This window comes from Sus scrofa, chromosome 2 (genome assembly GCF_000003025.6).
Source record: "Sus scrofa isolate TJ Tabasco breed Duroc chromosome 2, Sscrofa11.1, whole genome shotgun sequence".
Lineage (NCBI taxonomy): Eukaryota > Metazoa > Chordata > Mammalia > Artiodactyla > Suidae > Sus > Sus scrofa.
This window is the reverse complement of record NC_010444.4, coordinates 1,187,510-1,204,356: the sequence shown is the minus strand read 5'-3', so window position 1 is coordinate 1,204,356 and position 16,847 is coordinate 1,187,510. Positions and strand designations below refer to the sequence as shown.

At 66.1% G+C, this 16,847-nt stretch overlaps 1 protein-coding gene across 1 annotated transcript; it reads left to right on the top strand.

The window, feature by feature from the left end:
* CTSD (cathepsin D) lies at nt 6,715-15,809 on the top strand. Its single transcript, NM_001037721.1, is given in 9 exon segments — nt 6,715-6,875; nt 8,869-9,028; nt 10,849-10,972; nt 11,268-11,386; nt 12,550-12,776; nt 14,105-14,227; nt 14,539-14,683; nt 14,779-14,877; nt 14,953-15,809. Coding segments are annotated over 9 exon segments (1,233 nt in total). The 5' UTR covers nt 6,715-6,807; the 3' UTR covers nt 15,121-15,809.

Genomic DNA, 16,847 nt, shown 5'->3' with positions numbered 1-16,847 from the left:
GCTGGGCGGGACTCGCAGGGTGGGCTTCTAGCCACCGGGGGCCCTGGAAGCTGATTCTCCCATCACGCAGAGAGCTGGACTAAGGCACAGGGACAGTGGCCAGGGGAGGGCAGAGCCCTGACGACCCTGACCAGGGGTCAGGGTGGAGGGCGCACTTCAGCCAAGCCAGGTCTCCGCCCTGCAGGGCACCCAGGATCCCTGTACCCTGGACTGGGGTAAATCTGAGCCCTTGTGCCGCAGCTGGCATCCCCTCCCCATCTTCCATTTGTGCCCGGCACCCCCCACCCTAATTGTGTCCGGACCCCCTTCCCCTGCCCTAATAGTGCCTTGGCACCCCTCCCGCATCCCAGCTAGGCCCGGGGACCCCTCTCCCATCCTAGCTGTGCCCAGGCACCCCCTCCACTGCCCTAACTGTACCCGGGTACCCCCTCCCCCACCCTGGCTCTGCCAAGCATTCACAGCTCCCTCCCTCCCCCACCACTCGGCCCCCATCCAAGATCAGCAGAGCTGAAGCTAATGCCTTCCCATGGCCCTTGGAGAACTACTAGCCAGGCCTGTGCTGGGACCCAAGGGCTGCACCCCCACCCCCTCCCCAGGGGGGTGACTCAGGTCCAAGGAGCGGGCGGGGCAGTGGGGACAGGGAGGAGCTGACTCAGCTGTGCTCCCACCCACCTCAGGGAGGATCTGGTGACAAACCACTTCCCCTGGCTCTGCCCTCGGCTGTCCCCATCCCCTGCAGGCCCTGCAAGGCCACATCCCTCTTTCCCTCCAGGTGCCAGGAAGCGCAGACCCTCACACGGGCCTGGGCCCAGAGACCAGGGCAGAGAGGGACCCCTGCCCGTCAGCACCCCCACCCTCTTCCCTCCCCAGCTGAGGGAAAGGGGCAGGGAGAGCGGGACCAGGGGCCCAGTCACAGGGCCCCCCACGTGGCGTGTGGCGGCTGGTATGCCCTGCAGGCTGTGTGATCTCCCATTGTGTGGCTGCACCCACCCCCTCTCCAGTCTTGGGGACGACGCGTCCTCAGGCTGTGGGCCCTTCCTTGTGGGGCCGGGGGGCCCGTTCTTGGTCTGCTTCCGTGGTCAGCTGGGCATCCCTGGCTGGGACAACTGGGGACCAGCCTCAGCGGTCAGGCCCCAGGGCTCCGGAAGGGCCGCTCCCCGCTCCCCGGCACAGGCACCTGCCCGCATCCTGACCACACTTGGCTCTTCGGGTGTTTCCGCCCGGGCCCTTCTCGAGGGCGTGGAGGGTCCCCGCCTGAGGTGCCTGGCACCTTCCCAGTGGCCAAGGAAGACAAGCCTTTTTCTGTTGTGGTGCTTGGCTGCCCTTGTGTGTGCGAAGCGCCGGTCCCAGCACTCGCCCTGCTTTCTTTCTTCAGCTAAGCTGTCTTTTTATCGGTTTGTCATTCTTTTTACATTTTGGCACTAGTCGCTGGTCCACTGTGGGCATAACGGACCCTGCGGCTCGGCCCTTCCACTCTCTTTACACGGTGTGCTGTGAGCCACAGGAGTTATTAATCGTGGGGTGATCCGATGTATCGTTTTTCCCCTGAGAGAGATGGATGCTCCTTTTTCTATTAATACTTTATTTTTTAGGACAATTTTACAGCTTTTTACAGAGTGCTCATGGACCTGGCCCCTAACACACACACACACACACACACACACACACACACACACACACACACACACACACACACACACACAGAGTGTTCCCTCTTATTAACGATGTACATTAGAGGTATATTTTTTTCGTCTTTTTAGGGCCACACCCATGGCACATGGAGGTTCCCAGGCTAGGAGTCTCATCAGAGCTACAGCTGCCGGCCTACACCACAGCCACAGCAACTCAGGATCCGAGCCGCATCTGTGACCTACACCACAGCTCACGGCAATGCCGGATCCTTAACCCACGGAGCGAGGCCAGGGATCGAACCCACATCCTCATGGATCCTAGTGAGATTTGTTTCCTCTGCACAACAACGGGAGCTCCAAGAGGTACATTTTCTCAAGCCCACGAGCCAACGTTGATACATTATTACAAACCCAAGTCCACGGCTGAGGTTAAGGGTCACTCCTGGTATGACGCATTCTGTGGGCAGTGAGAAATCTGTAATGTCCTGTGTCCACCCTTAAGCATCATACGAGGTCCCGAGTTCCTGTCGTGGAGCAGTGGTTAACAAATCTGACTAGGAACCATGAGGTTGCGGGTTCGATCCCTGGCCTCGCTCAGTGGGTTAAGGATCTGGTGTTGCCCTGAGCTGTAGTGCAGGTCACAGAAGCGGTTCTGGCATAGGCCCGGCAGCTACAGCTCTGACTGGACCCCTAGCCTGGGAATCTCCAAATAGACTCAGCTCAGATCTCGCGTTGCTGTGGCTGTGGTGGAGGCCGGTGGCTACAACTCCGATTCGACCCCTAGCCTGGGAACCTCCATACGCCGAGGGAGTGGCCCTAGAAAAGACAAGAAGACCAAAAAAAAAAAAAAAAGCATCATACAAGGTCCTTTAACTGCTGTGATAACAGCTGTGCCACATCGACCCACTGATCCCTCCCCCTCCCCAAGCCCCAAAACCTCTGATCCTTCTACTGTCTCCATCACTGTCTTTCTCCAGAATGTCCCACGGCAGAGGCACAGTGTCGCCTTTCGGACTGGCTTCTTCTGCTCACACACACACGCACTTCCGTTTCCTCCGTGTCTTGTCACGGTGCAACAGCTCGTCTCTCTGGGGCTGCGTGACACCCGCTGTCTGGATGGACCACAGTTTATCCCATCCACCTGCTGGGGCACATCTTCGACGCTTCCAGGTTTGGCAGGGAGGCATACGGCTGCTCTAAACACCTGTGTGCAGGGGCGCAGGTTTTGTGTTTTCCTCTCCTTTGGGTAAATACCAGGGAGCCCAACTGCCAGATCATAGAATAAGAATAGGCTTCGTTTTGCAAGATATTGCCCAAGTCCCTTGCAAAGCAGCGGCCACGTGTGCGTTCCCCCGGGTGCTGGATGGGAGCGCCTGTGGCCCCACACCCTCCGTGGCATTTGCCGTTGTCAGTGGCTGGACTCTGGCCGCTCTGACAGGGTGTGGGGTGTCTCACTGCTACTTTAACGTCGTCTCCCTGACGACGTGAAGGTCTTTCCGCGGGCTCCTCTGCCCTCCGGCCTCTCCTTTGGGAGGGGTCGGTCCTTGGATCCCTCACCCATCCCTGGGTTTTGAGAGTTCGGCTCGGTGTCGGTGTCGGTGTCGGAGGGCGCGCCTTGGTCAGACTCACGCTTCTCCGCCTCTGGCTTGTCTTCCCACTCTCCCCACCCTGTCTTTCTGTCCTTTTCACCGATTTCGGGCTGTTGTGTGCTTCCCACTTAAGCAACAAATCTTTATTGGTTCCCAGGGCTTGAGTTGTCTTTCCCCCAGAAGAACTGACCGGTGACCTCACGCACCTAAGGAGTTGCCGTCTCCCTGGCCCACCTGGAAGGGGCAGCTGCGCGCGGTGGGAGGGAGGGACCAAGGTCACCCCAGCCGGTGGCCCATCCCTCGTCCCGTCCAACGTCTGTGTGTCATCCACGGAGAAGGGAGCCTGCCCCCTGCCTTCCGCAGCCCCCCACCCCATCCCCGTCTATCTGCCAATCTGTGCATCGAATCACACTGTCCTGCTCACCAGGTCTTTAGAGAAGCCCTTCTCTCTTAAACCTCACTGCTGCCACTTCACTGAAACCGCTCCCCTCAAAGCCAAGTCACTAAGTCCCCCGAGCTAAGTCTCACTGTCTAAAGCTCCCGAGCATGGACCCCCTCCCCTCAACTCCCAACACCAATAGCTGCTGCCACCCAGTAGTGCCACCGCACCTCCCCTGGGCATCAGCCCCGCGTGACAGACCTCCCAGCCCCTCCTCCTTGGCCGAGAAGGGGCCGTCCTTCTGGCCGCTTGGGACACAGACCCAGGCCCGGAGTCCAGGTCCCTCCCCTGCACACCATTCTTCAGACCCATCAGGAAATCCTACTGGCCCTGCCTCCAAAGCGTGTCCCAAATCTGCGACGACTTCTGCCCGCCTCCTCGGCCACCGTCCAGGCCAGCTCACAGCCCCCACCCCAGATAGCTGGTCTCCTGCCCCCTTCCCTCCCCTCTCTTCAGGGCCCACCCCTCCTGGGGGCTGCTCAGTGGCTGCCCTCCAGTAACCCGGCAGGTCTGCCGTGACCCCTGACCTCATGTCTCCTGTCCCTGCCGCCTGTGCTCCACTCAGCTGACTTTAGAAGCTCACGAGGCTTCCGTGCTCACGACACCCTCTTCCTGGCACTCGGCCCGCCCCTGCCCGGACTTCCCATCATGACCTCTTTCCAGTGGCCTGTTTTCTTTCCCATCTGCCTGCCCCGCCTGGATACAAACTTCCCAAAGGCAGCCTCCCATCCTGTCCCAGGATTTCAGCAGCACCCAGATCTTGCCTGGCACACATGTAAACAGCTGCTCGGGTCCGAGGGGAGGTCCCCAGGAGTGGCTGCTCGTCCCCACCCCTCCTCCCCACCCGGGCCTGGCTGCGCCTCCTGGAGCATCAAGGGCCTGGGGCCTCCCTGGACTCGCTGCCTGCCAAGCAGACACAGGGGCCCCAGTCCCACCAGTGGACGGCCCAGCCTGGCCAGGCGCTGCAGCTCTGTGCTGAGCCCACTGCCTTGGGCTACCTGGGGGCACCTCTCCCTGGCCTGGCCCCACAATGGACAAGGCACAAGGGACAGGGACCCTCCAAACGACCGCACCACAGGTCCACTCTGAGGGGGATGGGCTTTGGCCTGTGACAGAGTCGAGACCCCTGCGGTGCCTGCCGAACCCATAAGGTGTTCCTTGAACTCGGGGGCCCCTGGGCTCTGGTGCCTGTGGAAGCCTGGCCCACCTGGGTCCCAGCTTCTGCAGTGACAACCCCTGTGCTGCCCACCAGGGAGGGACCCTGGAGCTGTTCTCCTGGGAGCCAGCCTGAGGGGTCCAGGGCCAGCTCCCCCCTTCTTCTGATGGCCATGGGAGAGGTGGGGAAGGGGGGCCCCTTGGGGCGCATGGGGGAAGGGCAGAGAAGAGAGCCAGGAACTTCTGGGCACCCACTCAAGGCCAGCACCTCCTCGGGGTCGGGGCTGGGGTTAGAGACCGCCCAGTCTGACCCTGATGCTGCAGGAGGGAGAGGCCCAGCCCCAGCGGGGAGGGTCTGCCCGGCTGGATCCGATGATCAGCGTGAGCAGCGCCCCCCTTGACCCCCATGAGACCTTGGGGGACCCGAGCGCCCATTCACTCCTCCCACAGCAACCGTGCAGCACCCACCAGAGTCCAGCTCACCCAGAGCCTGGCTGGGCTCTCCCCAAGATCACCTCCTGCCAGTGTGTGTGTGTGTGTGTGTTGGCAGGGGGGTAAGCCCCATTCAAGGGGCCCACTTCTGGGCCTGCCCGGAGGACAGCCCTGGACCTGGGAGGTGGGTCAGATTCCGAGGCAGAGGTGTGTCTGCTTTGCTCCTGTCTTTGGTCTTCCTACCTAGAAGCACATCAGGTGAGCCAGAAGATATCTGTGGACCAGCAGGGTGTGGAGGCAGGGAGAGGGGGTGGCCATTCATCTGTGGCCATTAGACTGACCGGTGCAGGGGGCTGGTGGTGGCTGGGTCAGGGTCCTGGGGTATTTGGTGCTTACGGAAAAGATGAGAATTCTAACCCTGCCTCTGTGAGCCACAGAACCTCTCCCACCCCTTTAAGTGGGAGAGAAAAAGTGCCCTGGGTGAGTCCCCTCGTGGAGGTTCCTCGGTGTTCACATCCTGCTCAAAAGTCACCTCCTCAGAGAGGCCAGCCCGGCAGAGGTCACTTTCTCGCACATTCTCCTGCTTCATTGTCTTCAGGCAAGCTTCTCTGAAACGACCTGTCCGAATTCCTTTTCTAGATAACATCTGCCCCTCCTCGAGCTGGGGCTGAAGGTGGAGGGATGGATCTGGCCGTCTGGAGCAGCACCATCCCCTGGCAGGACGGGTGGTGAGGGGGTCACTGTGACCCCTGCAGGGCTGGCATCGGCCAGACCGGAGAACTTACGCCCCTACCCTCCCAGACTGGTAAAAGCTGACCCTGAGTGATGGCGCTGGGAACTGCTTCCTTACCCCCCTGCACAGCATCTCTGAGATTTGGGGCCCCTGGTGGGGACGGTACAGAGGAAGGGGGACCCAGGGTGATCCTGGCAGGGGCCAGGCCAGGGGCTGCTGAGGCGGGCCGTTGGGGGTGGGAGGGTTGTGGACGCTTGCAGAGGGGCGATGAGAGTGGCTGGAGCTTCCAAAGCAGGTACCTGGGAGACTCCCAGGTCGAAGGGAGACGGAAGGGCCAGGGGCGCCCCGGGAGGGAACAGGTGAACGGGGTGGGGAGGATGGAGCCGGGGGTCCTGGGGACCGCGCGCGCGCCTGCGGCGGGGAAGGAGTCGTGGCTCCCGGGCCTGGTGCCGCAGGCGTCCAGGGAGGCCCAGGCGCGGGCCTGCTCGGCTGAGGCCCGCGGGCCGCCCACGCCTCCGGGCACCCGCAGCCCCAGCTCCAGTCCCGCAACGCTCGGGGCTGGGGGCGGAGCCGAGCGGGCAGGACCGCGGGCGCGCCCCCGAGCGCCGTGCGCAGGCCCGAGCGGGCGCCTCGGCTCCCGGCCCCGGGTCGCCCCGCCCCGGCCCCGCCCCGGCCCCGCCCCCGCGCCGCCGGTCGAGGCCCATGTGACCAGCCCCGGCGCAGCCAGGCGGGTCAGCTGACCGGGCCCGACTGCGCCGTCATCCCGGCTATAAGCGCGCGACCTCCCGGACCCTCCGCTCCGACCGGGCCACCGCCGCCGCCGCCGCCATGCAGCCCCCCAGCCTGCTGCTGCTCGCCCTCGGCCTCCTGGCCGCGCCCGCCGCCGCGCTCATCAGGTGAGCCCTGCAGCTCCCGCGCCCAGGTGACCCCCGCCCCCACGGCGGCTCCCGGGCACCCTCTGCGCGCCCCGGGAGGGATGCTGCTGTGCCGCCCCCGCGGCCTCCTGCAGGACGCACGCTCGGGCGGAGCGGGGGAGCTCTGCAAGTGCGGGGCGCTCCCAGGGTCCCCGCCAGGCCCGCGACCCTTGGGGTCGGCCTTGGGGGGGGCAGGAGGAAGCAGGAGGGAGAGTGGCTGTGACTCCGGGCGACCCAGCCTCCCCGGGACGGGTAGGGTCGGTGCCTGTCCTCGGGGCCCGCACGCAGGTGGAAGTCGGGAGACCCAGGTAGGTGTAGGCCCGGAGCCCCCAAGCCTGGGAAAGTCGGTTTCCTGCCTGGGGCCGCTTTGCCCGCTGTGAACTGGGCGTCGCCTTGTGTGTGGGGTCTGTCTCAGGAGATCTTACTGCCTGCCCCCGGGGGCGATATGAGCCTCTGGGCCCCAGGAGGCCCATAGGTCCTGCAGACAGAAGGGAGGTGGCCTAAGGAGTGGGTCTGGGTGACCTGCCCAGCTGGCACCAGGCGGTGGGCAGCTCCCCCCTCCCTGGGGCTGGGGCTCTGGCCCACCACCGACAGCTGTCCTAGCAAGGACCACGCCATCCTCAGGCCTTGGCAGGTGAGGCGCGGACTGTGGCCAGACCACCGGTCAGGCCTGGTCCAGGGCTGTGTCAGCAGGGCTGGGGTCCCCCATCCTTCTGGCCTTGAAAGGCAGCCTGCTGGCCCAGCAGCAGGTCCACCCCTCTGTCCTTGCCCTGACCTTTGTGCCAGGTGGGGGCAGGCTTGCTTCCACCTCTCCTGGCAGGTGGGTGAGCTCACAGGGCTATGGGAACTGGCTGGAGGCCCAGTGGGACCCAAGCCTTGCGGAAGGGCTGGCTTGTGTGGGCTCCTCTGTGGGCCTCGGCCTGGGGACAGGTAGCCCCAGCTGGAGCAGTTGTGGGGGAGCAGCTGCGGGCCTGAGCCTGTCCTGGCCCCGCCCACAGGCCCTCCTCCAGCCAGAGGTGTGTGGCAGTGGGCAGGGGAGCCTGGGGTTTCTGGGGGCGGAACCAAAGCCCCTCACTTCTCCTCTGGGTCATATGGGGCTGATAGCACCTGTTTCCTTGGTTACTGAAGGGCGTGACCCCCCACAAAAAAACCCCTCGGGCTTTGCCAGCCTGTGCGCTCTTAGGCAAGAGTCAAGAGCCACATTCTCCTAGAGCGCGCCCTGGGCATGGTAGGAAAGGCCAGCTGTGCCCTTGAACCCCCAGACCCTCGGGGCGGGGCAGACATCTCACCCAGGGGCTCCCCTTGCTCTGGGGGCTCTTCTCTGCTGCCTCCTGGGGAGCCCGGAGCTGGGGGCAGAGAAGGACCCCTTACTCTGCTCTCTGATGGCAGAACCCCGTGCTCCCTCCTGCGGGGCAGGCCACCAAGGCCACCCAGGCTGGCTGTGTCCTGGGAAGGGTGCTCCCAGCTGGGCCCCCAGGGAGGAGGGCAGGCCTGGAAGCACAGACCTCCAGGGTCCGTGTCCTGAGGAGACTGGGTTCAGTGCTGCAGGGAACAGGGACATGTGAGGGGACAGAGGATGGCCCAGGAGGGCTTCTCGGAGGCGAATCGTGGAAGTCCCCTCTCATGGCCAGGAGGTGTCACCCCCGCAGTCAGGCAGGGCAGGGGCAGCCGTCTCAGGTGGGGTCTGGGTGGCAAGAGGTTTGTCCAGAGGGCCGCGTGAAAGGGGCGCCTCGGAGGGCTCTGGGCAGGTGCGACAGGTGGCACGGACACCCTGATAGCCCCCACTGGAGACTGTCTCAGAAGAGCCCGCAGCAGGCCCGGCGTGGCCACAGGACAGGTGGGGCGTCGGGGAGGGTCGGAGCCCCGGTGGCTGAGGAGGGGCGGGAGCAGGTGCGCTTGGCCTCCAGCCTAGACGTGGGCGGGGGTGGGGGCGAAGGCCAGCCGCCCCTAAGGAGCCCTGACCCTCTCTTGGCAGAATCCCACTGCACAAGTTCACGTCCATCCGCCGGACCATGTCGGAAGTGGGCGGCCCCGTGGAGAACCTGATCGCCAAGGGCCCCATTTCAAAATACTCCCAGGGGGTGCCTGCTGTGACCCAAGGGCCCATCCCCGAGGTGCTCAAGAACTACATGGACGTGAGTGTCGGGGGGCCACCTTGGGGCTGGGGGCGGGAAAGGTGCTGGGACCAGTGGATTTGGGTGAAGGTCTCTGGTTCTCAGCGGCCAGTGCTTCCAGCTGCTTCCTGGGTGGTGCGGGGGCGGGGCTGCCGCTCAGCCCCGCCCTTCCTGTGGGCGCCCCGCCCACCTCACCTGATTGAGGCTCTGCCTCCTGCCTCCTTCCCAGCTCTCCATCCTGGTCCTGGTCCTGCGGGGGGTGAGAAGGTTGGCGGGAGTGGCCTTACCACCTCCCCGAGGTCTCTCCCCCGCACCACCAACCATCAGCTCAGGGCTGGGCTGTCTTCATCCTGGTGGCCAGCCCGGGCCTGGGGGGCGGGGGGTAGGGGGGGGGGCGCTGCGTCAGCCTCGACAGCTGAGGGCGCTGGGCATGGCGTGGAGGAGCCCAGAATCGGGTGGGGCCTGGGGGGGGGGTCCCTGAGCTTGGGTCCCGAGGGCCAGACTGCCCTCACGTCACTGACCGCTCCTGCCCCTCTGCCCGGGGGCAGCTGTGGGCCAGCTCTGGCCCTTTATCTTCCTCTCTGGGCAGCAGCCAGCCCTTATCACGCCTCTGCTCAGTGTGGAGGAAACGGCTCGGCATTGGAGCCTTGCGGAAGCCACATAGCAAGCTGGGGCAAGGTCATTGCGGTCCCAGCTCTCGGGACAGGTCCTGCGCCCCAGCCTGTACCCCTGGGACTTCCCAGGCGACATCCTCTTTGCGCTCCCACCCTGAGTCTAGGGGAGCCAGCCGCTTGCTGCTGTACGGCCTCCGGTCCACCTGGGGTTGGGACGGGTGGCCGTGCCCTCTGTCCTGGCTGGTGCCCCAGCCATGTCAGGAAGCCGTGACCTCACAGGCTTGTGACCAGGCTGGTGGAGGGGGGCCGTCCGCCTGGGGCCTGGCTGACCAGTGCTAATTCCTAACCCCCACCCCTGACCCCCCGCGCGCGCGTGCGCCCACAAACACACACACACACACACACGCACACACACACACACATTTGCTGAATCACTCCCCTCCCCCTCAAGTCTGGGCACTTCTGTTGGGTCATGAGTCAGCAGCTGCTGGTGCTTCTCAGAGCCAAGTGGCCGCAGAGCGATGCCCAGAGGAGCTGGCATCAGATTCCTGTGGTGACCACTAGCCCAGCCTCCCTCCCTGGGAAGGGAGCACCCAGGAGCAGACCCCAGACTCAGATCCACCTGCACCCCGTGACCCACCAGAGGACTAGGGACCGAGGGTCTCTCAGGGGCCCCGAGGGGCCTGTGACTCCTTCAGGCTCACCTGAGCCCTGGGTCAGCCGTGCAGGCCGTATGGCTGGCGTGACTCACGGCTTCCCCTGTGGACCTTCTCCCGTGGGCCACCAGGACCCCTCTGCCTGGCGGCCCTCCAGGCTTGGCCCCATGGGGCAGGGGCCCAGGGGAGCCAAGGCCCGGGCGTCAGGCCCTCCTGCTGGGGTCCGGATCGGGGGGCGAGGGGGGCCTTCCCTTCCAGACCTGGATGCCTGAAGCACAAGGGGTCCCCAGGCAGGCACTTCCACCCTGTCCTGGCCCAGAGTCCACCGCCAGTTTAGCTGTCTTTCCCATGGGGTGGGCTCCCCACGCCTCCACCTCACGTGGTCAGGCCGGGGCAGGGCTGTCCCCAGGGACTGCAACCCCAAGTGCCCGGGGGGCACCAGGACGGAGCATGGGAGGGGCAGGTGGGGGTGGACAGCGGAGGCAGGGCGTCCGGCCCTTCTCTGGGCCCGTGGGGAGGTGAGGCCCCGAGCCTGGCTGCTGACAGGCCCTGTGCCCCCCCGCCACCCCAGGCGCAGTACTACGGGGAGATCGGCATCGGGACCCCCCCGCAGTGCTTCACCGTCGTCTTCGACACCGGCTCCTCCAACCTGTGGGTGCCCTCCATCCACTGCAAGCTGCTGGACATCGCCTGCTGTGAGTGCTGCCCGGTCCCCCCCTTGCACGTGCTCTCCCTGCGGGCCTGGGGGGCCCGGGGGCTGCTGTCCTGCCCCGGCCCACCTCCTCCAGGCCGGGGCGCGGCTGGGGCGGAGGGCAGGCGCCGGGTCAAGGCAGGTGCCTCGGGCCCTGCAGCGCTCCCTCCTCTCAGCCACGCCAGAGGCTGCCCCGTGGGCGGCTCCGCGGTGGGCTGGGGCTGTGGGCCCAGGACGGAGCAGCCGTGGGCGGGACCTGGGCGGCCCCCGGGGCCGGCTGACGCCTCGGGGTCGCGCAGGGATCCACCACAAGTACAACAGCGGCAAGTCCAGCACGTACGTGAAGAACGGCACCACCTTCGCCATCCACTACGGCTCCGGCAGCCTGTCCGGGTACCTGAGCCAGGACACCGTGTCGGTGAGTCCGCCGCGGGGCCACCGGTCCGCTCGCTCCCTGGGGGGGCTCCTGCGCGCAGGGGGTGGCGGCTGAGCCAGGGGCCCGGGGCTCCGCTTGAGCAAAGGCCTGGAGGCGCACAGCTCAGCGCGCTCCGAGAGCAGAGAGGGGGTAGCGCGTGCGGCCAGGGCCAGGGCCGGGGGCAGGACGCGCCATCCCATGTGCGGCGGAGGCCACCGGGGTGCGGGTGTGAGAGCGCTGGGGCCTCTTCCCCGCTGGGCAGTGGAACCGGGGGAAGATTGGGTTCCACTGCGACATGTTGGGTGGGAGGTGCCAGCTGGACGCTCAGAGTCAGGCGTGGAGGGGTGAGGGATCCTTGTGGGCTCTGCCCACACCTCTGCATGGGCCCTCGGGTGGAGCTGCTGGTGCCAGCTACAGGAGGGGTGTGGCCTGAACGTTTTCCCAGGGCTCTGGGGAGAAGCAAAGCAGAAGCCCCCCCCCCCCAACCAGCCCTGGGTGGGACAGCAAGGCTGCAGAGCCTCCTGAGAGGCGGGGAGGACCCTTGGTCCGGCTGGACCGTTGCTGACAGTCCTGGCAGGTTGGGGGGCACTGTCGTTCCCTGCAGGCCACCCCTTCCCGTCCTCATCTGCCTGCCCAGGTTTATCTGCGGGGCCCTCCACCAGGTTCTCTCTGGGCCTGGGACAGGATGTCACCCAACACGCTCCCCCTCCAGCGTTGGCCCCAAGCAGCCGTTTCTTCCCACATCCTGCCGCTGTCTCTGCAGCCTCGGCCCCTGGTTGGGGGAGGGGCGGTGTGGCCTTGAGTCCCCTGAGCCAGGGGAGGGTGTGGGGTTCCCCGAGGGCAGGAGCCGGCCGGGGGGGGCCTTGGGATGGGGGGGCCCAAGCTCAGCAAGGAGCCCACCCCCCCCCAGCTCACTCCATTTCCGACTGTCATTGAAACGGTCCCGGCAGAGTGGGCACAGCCCCCCCACCCAGTGTCTGCAGCCGTGTCCGTCCAGGGCCGTCAGCCCTTTCTTCCCAGCCCTCTGCCCGCCTTGCGTTCCCAAGGGCCAGGTGATGGGCACCGACTGAGCTGGGTTTTGTCGCCGTGGGGACGAAAGGTGGCAGCCCGCTTGGTGCCCAGACTGGGCGGTCCCCAGGGCCCGCTGACCCTCCCGTGGTCCTCAGGTGCCCTGTAATTCTGCGTCGTCGGGCGTGGGCGGCATCAAGGTCGAGAGGCAGACCTTCGGGGAGGCCACCAAGCAGCCGGGCCTCACCTTCATCGCGGCCAAGTTCGATGGCATCCTGGGCATGGCCTACCCCCGCATCTCCGTGAACAACGTGGTACCCGTCTTCGATAACCTGATGCAGCAGAAGCTGGTGGACAAGAATATCTTCTCCTTCTACCTGAACAGGTGTGGGGGGTCGAGTCTCCGCCCGCCAGGCACGGGGCCACGGTGCCTGACCTCTGGCGGCAGGCGGGCTGGTGCCATCTCACAGAAGGTCTCAGGGGCCCTCAGCAGGAGCTGCTGGGGCCCCGGGTCTGGGATCCTGGTCCTCGGGCCTCCCTCCTACGAGAGCCAGAGCTGAGCCAGGGGTCTGGGCGGCGCCCCCCCCCACCCCAGCATTCCCGGGGTGGGCAGACATGGTCCTGGCCCCTGGGTTGCTGTCAGCCGAGAGGGGACAAGGCCATAATCCTTGACTGTGATAGGGGCTCTGGAAGCAGGGGGCCCTGGCTTCCCATGGGAGGTGACCCTGGAAGGGGTGGCAGTGCTGCCCAGGGGGCCTCCCGGGAGGTGCTGCTACCCTCCAGAGGCGCTAACAGATATGCCCTTCCTGCTGGCGCAGGGTCCCTGGTCAGGGCCTCACGTCTCCAGCCTCTTCCCGGGTGGCACTGGTCCCGAGGGGAGGCCTGGACAGGAGGGGTGATGCCGGTGTGCCGGGGGTGTGGCTGTGGGCAGGGCGTGAGCCGCGCAGCCCGCGGCCCTGAGCTGCTCCCGGTCACTGCGCCCCTCCCCAGCCCGCTTTACTGGGGGTCCGACCCTGGGCACCTCTGGCAGGATTCCAGCCCAGAGCCCCCCTCCTGCTCAGCCCCGCCCCCAGCCAGGCCTCCGTGTGGATGCCGGGATGCAGATGAATGGGGGTGCCGTGCCCCCTGAGCCCTCGGGTCCAGGGCCTGGGGTGGGTGAGAGGCAGAGGGCCTGGGAGGCTGGCCGGGGCAGGCCCAGTGTCCAGACCCCCTGGGTGACGGACTCAGGCAGGAAGTGAGGGTGGGAGCAGTGGCTTCCAAGGGCAGAACTGAGGGTGAGGAGGAGGGGGCACAGATGTCAGAGGTCCTGGGAGGCAGAGGCCACAGTGGTGGCCGGAGGACAGGTTCCGGTAGGCGCTTCCGAGGCAGGACAGCCAGGCGAGCAGCGCTTAGCTCAGGGTGCAGAGAGGGGTCTCGAGGTGGGGGCGGGGAGCTGAGATCTGAAGGGGGAGCGAGTCCTGCATCCTCAGAGCCGCCCGTGCAAAGGGCCTGGGGCGGGAATAGCAGCCCAGCTTCTCTTGGGGCTGCTCGGCACCGCTTCCTGGAAGCCCTTGGTTTTTCTTCCAGGCAGGTGAGGGTTTCACTCCTGGGGGGCGCTTAGTGTCCACTTCCCCCCTCTGCCCGTGGCCGCCCCCAGCCTGTGCCTGTCCTTCTGGTCCTCCGGCTGGACACCTGGGGCTGGGCAGGGTGGCCGACTCCCTCTTCCTCCCCCAGGGACCCAGGTGCGCAGCCGGGGGGCGAGCTGATGCTGGGCGGCATTGACTCCAAGTACTACAAAGGCTCCCTGGACTATCACAACGTCACGCGCAAGGCCTACTGGCAGATCCACATGGACCAGTGAGTCCGGGGGCGCCTCTGCAGGGAGGGCGAGTCGCGTGGTGGGGGCACCTGGACCCTGCACCCACCAGCCCCTCCTGATGCCCCGCCAAGCTCTTGGCCCCAGGCTCTGGCCAGGGCCCTCTCCACATGGCTGCTTGGGTGGCTATGCACCTGTGCCTGGCCTTTTGAGCCCCCACCCTCCCTCGCCCTCTCCCTCCCACCCACCCAGCTCTGCTCAGAGCCAAGCCCTGCTGCGGTGGGGGCAGGGCAGGGGCTCCAGGTGGCTCACTGTGAGCCCGGCCTGGGGACTCGCACCCCGTCCTTCGCAGGGTGGCTGTGGGCAGCAGCCTGACCCTGTGCAAGGGGGGCTGTGAGGCCATCGTGGACACGGGCACGTCCCTCATCGTGGGCCCCGTGGAAGAGGTGCGTGAGCTGCAGAAGGCCATCGGGGCCGTGCCGCTGATCCAGGGCGAGGTGAGCGGGCCGGGGAGCCGGGGGTGGGGGTGCGGGGAGGGGGGCACCCCAGCCTCTGTGCCCCTGACACGCTCCGCCCTCTCGTCGCTCCTCAGTACATGATCCCCTGTGAGAAGGTGCCCAGCCTGCCCGACGTCACCGTGACGCTGGGGGGGAAGAAGTACAAACTGTCCTCGGAGAACTACACGCTCAAGGTGAGCGGGCGGCCGGGGCACGGGGTGCGGCGCCCGGGGTGGCGGCCTGGGGGGTGACCTGCGTGGCCGTTGCAGGTGTCGCAGGCCGGGCAGACCATCTGCCTGAGCGGCTTCATGGGCATGGACATCCCGCCGCCCGGCGGGCCGCTCTGGATCCTGGGAGACGTTTTCATCGGCCGCTACTACACCGTGTTCGACCGGGACCTGAACCGGGTGGGCTTGGCCGAGGCGGCCACACTCTAGCTGGCCCCCTGCCGGCTGGCAGAGCCTGCGGGAGAGTCCAGGCGGCCACACCCCCGCCCTCCAGCCACCACGCCACACACACTCACACACTCACACTCGCAGCCCCGCTCGCTGGAGGCCGCCGGCCTGATGAGCCTGCTGTTCTGTTCCGTGGTGTCCCTCCCTGGTTCCAGAAATGCTGCCTGCTTGTCTGTCTGATGGGAGGACGGGCCCGGAGCAGAGCCAGTGGGCAGCTCTGACGCGCAGAGTCCTTGCTGGGCGGCTGGCCGGCTGTGCACCCTAGGAACCCCCGCCCCAGGGCAGGTCCCTCCCCGGCCAGCACCTTGGGGGCCTGGCCACCTGGCATGGCCTCTGGGCTGAGCCCTCGCCCAGCGCCAGGCTACCCTCTTGGTCCGTCCATCCAGCTCTCAGCCCTGCTGCCCCCACCCGTCGGTTTGTCCTGGACCTGACGAGGAAGGGGCCAGCTGAGGCCTGGGGACGAGCTGGCAGGGGTGGCAGGGGACAGAAGCCAGTCTTGTGAGGCCTGTGGGTCACCCTGGGGCTTGACTCCATTCGGGAGGACATGCCAGGCGTCCACGGGCCTAGGGGTAGGGCAGGAGGGGGCCTGGTACCAGCCTTCTCTGCGGCTGCCCCCTTCTTGAGTTGCCGGGAGCCAAAGTAGGTGTGAAAATACAGTTGTTTGGCCTCTTTCTGTGTGTAGGCGTGTTTTGTACTTGGCGGGGAGGGGAGGGAGCCGGTGTGGCTGGTGAAGCGCGGTCCCTGCAGAGCACTGCTGGGGGGCTGGCGCCCGTGGGGGCTGGGAGCCGTGACCAGTGGGGGGGGCCTGGCACAGAGGCTGAGTGCCTACACTGCGGCGCGATATTTAGGTCCAGGCGCGCGCCGCCATGCTTTCTTGGGGACCGTCCCACCAGCTGTGGTGTTTCCTCGTTTCCTTACACACCCGATTCAGGCCTGGGAAAAGCCTACAAAGGACTGGGGGCACCTGGGCAGCCTGCCTCCCCGCTGGGTCTCCTCTGCAGCCCCTGGAAGCACTGTCTGTCTCGGAGCTGGGCCAGGCTTGCCTGCGGTCCTGGGGCTTGCAGGGTCCAGGGATCCAAGTTAGGAACCCCCTCAGGCCAGCATGACCTCCCAGCTGGGGGGCCTGGCCCGCCGTTTGGTGGAAGGTGGGGTGGGGATCAGAAGCAGCTACACAATGAGGTTTTAAAGGATGAATAGGAGTTTGTGAACACTTGGTGGGGGGGCAGGTTCTTCAGGGATGGGTCGCTCTGGACCCTGCTGGTGTAGGGTATGGCCGATGGGACATCCGCCACCATCCAAGTGCCTTCTCAAACAGCAGAGCAGTGGTGGCCATTGGCCTGTCCCCAGGGGGCCGGGGACTGCACCCCAGAGCTGAGTCCTAGCAAGCACCTTTAAAAAACATCTACGCAGAACTGCAAGGAGGCTGGTGGCTGTGTGCCCAGTGTCGCCTGCACCTGAAACCCGAGCCGGGAGCGGGCCGAGCTCTGCAGGGCTGCAGGGTTTCTGGGGAGACTGCCATCCAAGCTGGTGTGTGGGGAGCCCTGCAGGACGCCCCCCACCCACCCAGGCCCCTCCTGCCTGCTCTGGCTGCACTCTGTCCCCCTTGGTCTCCCATCACCCAGCACCAGCAGGGGCCCCCTGCTCTGTCCGCGCTGCCCGCCCTGCCCACACGACCCTCAGCTGGAAGCTCAGTTGGCACCTCTGTTCCC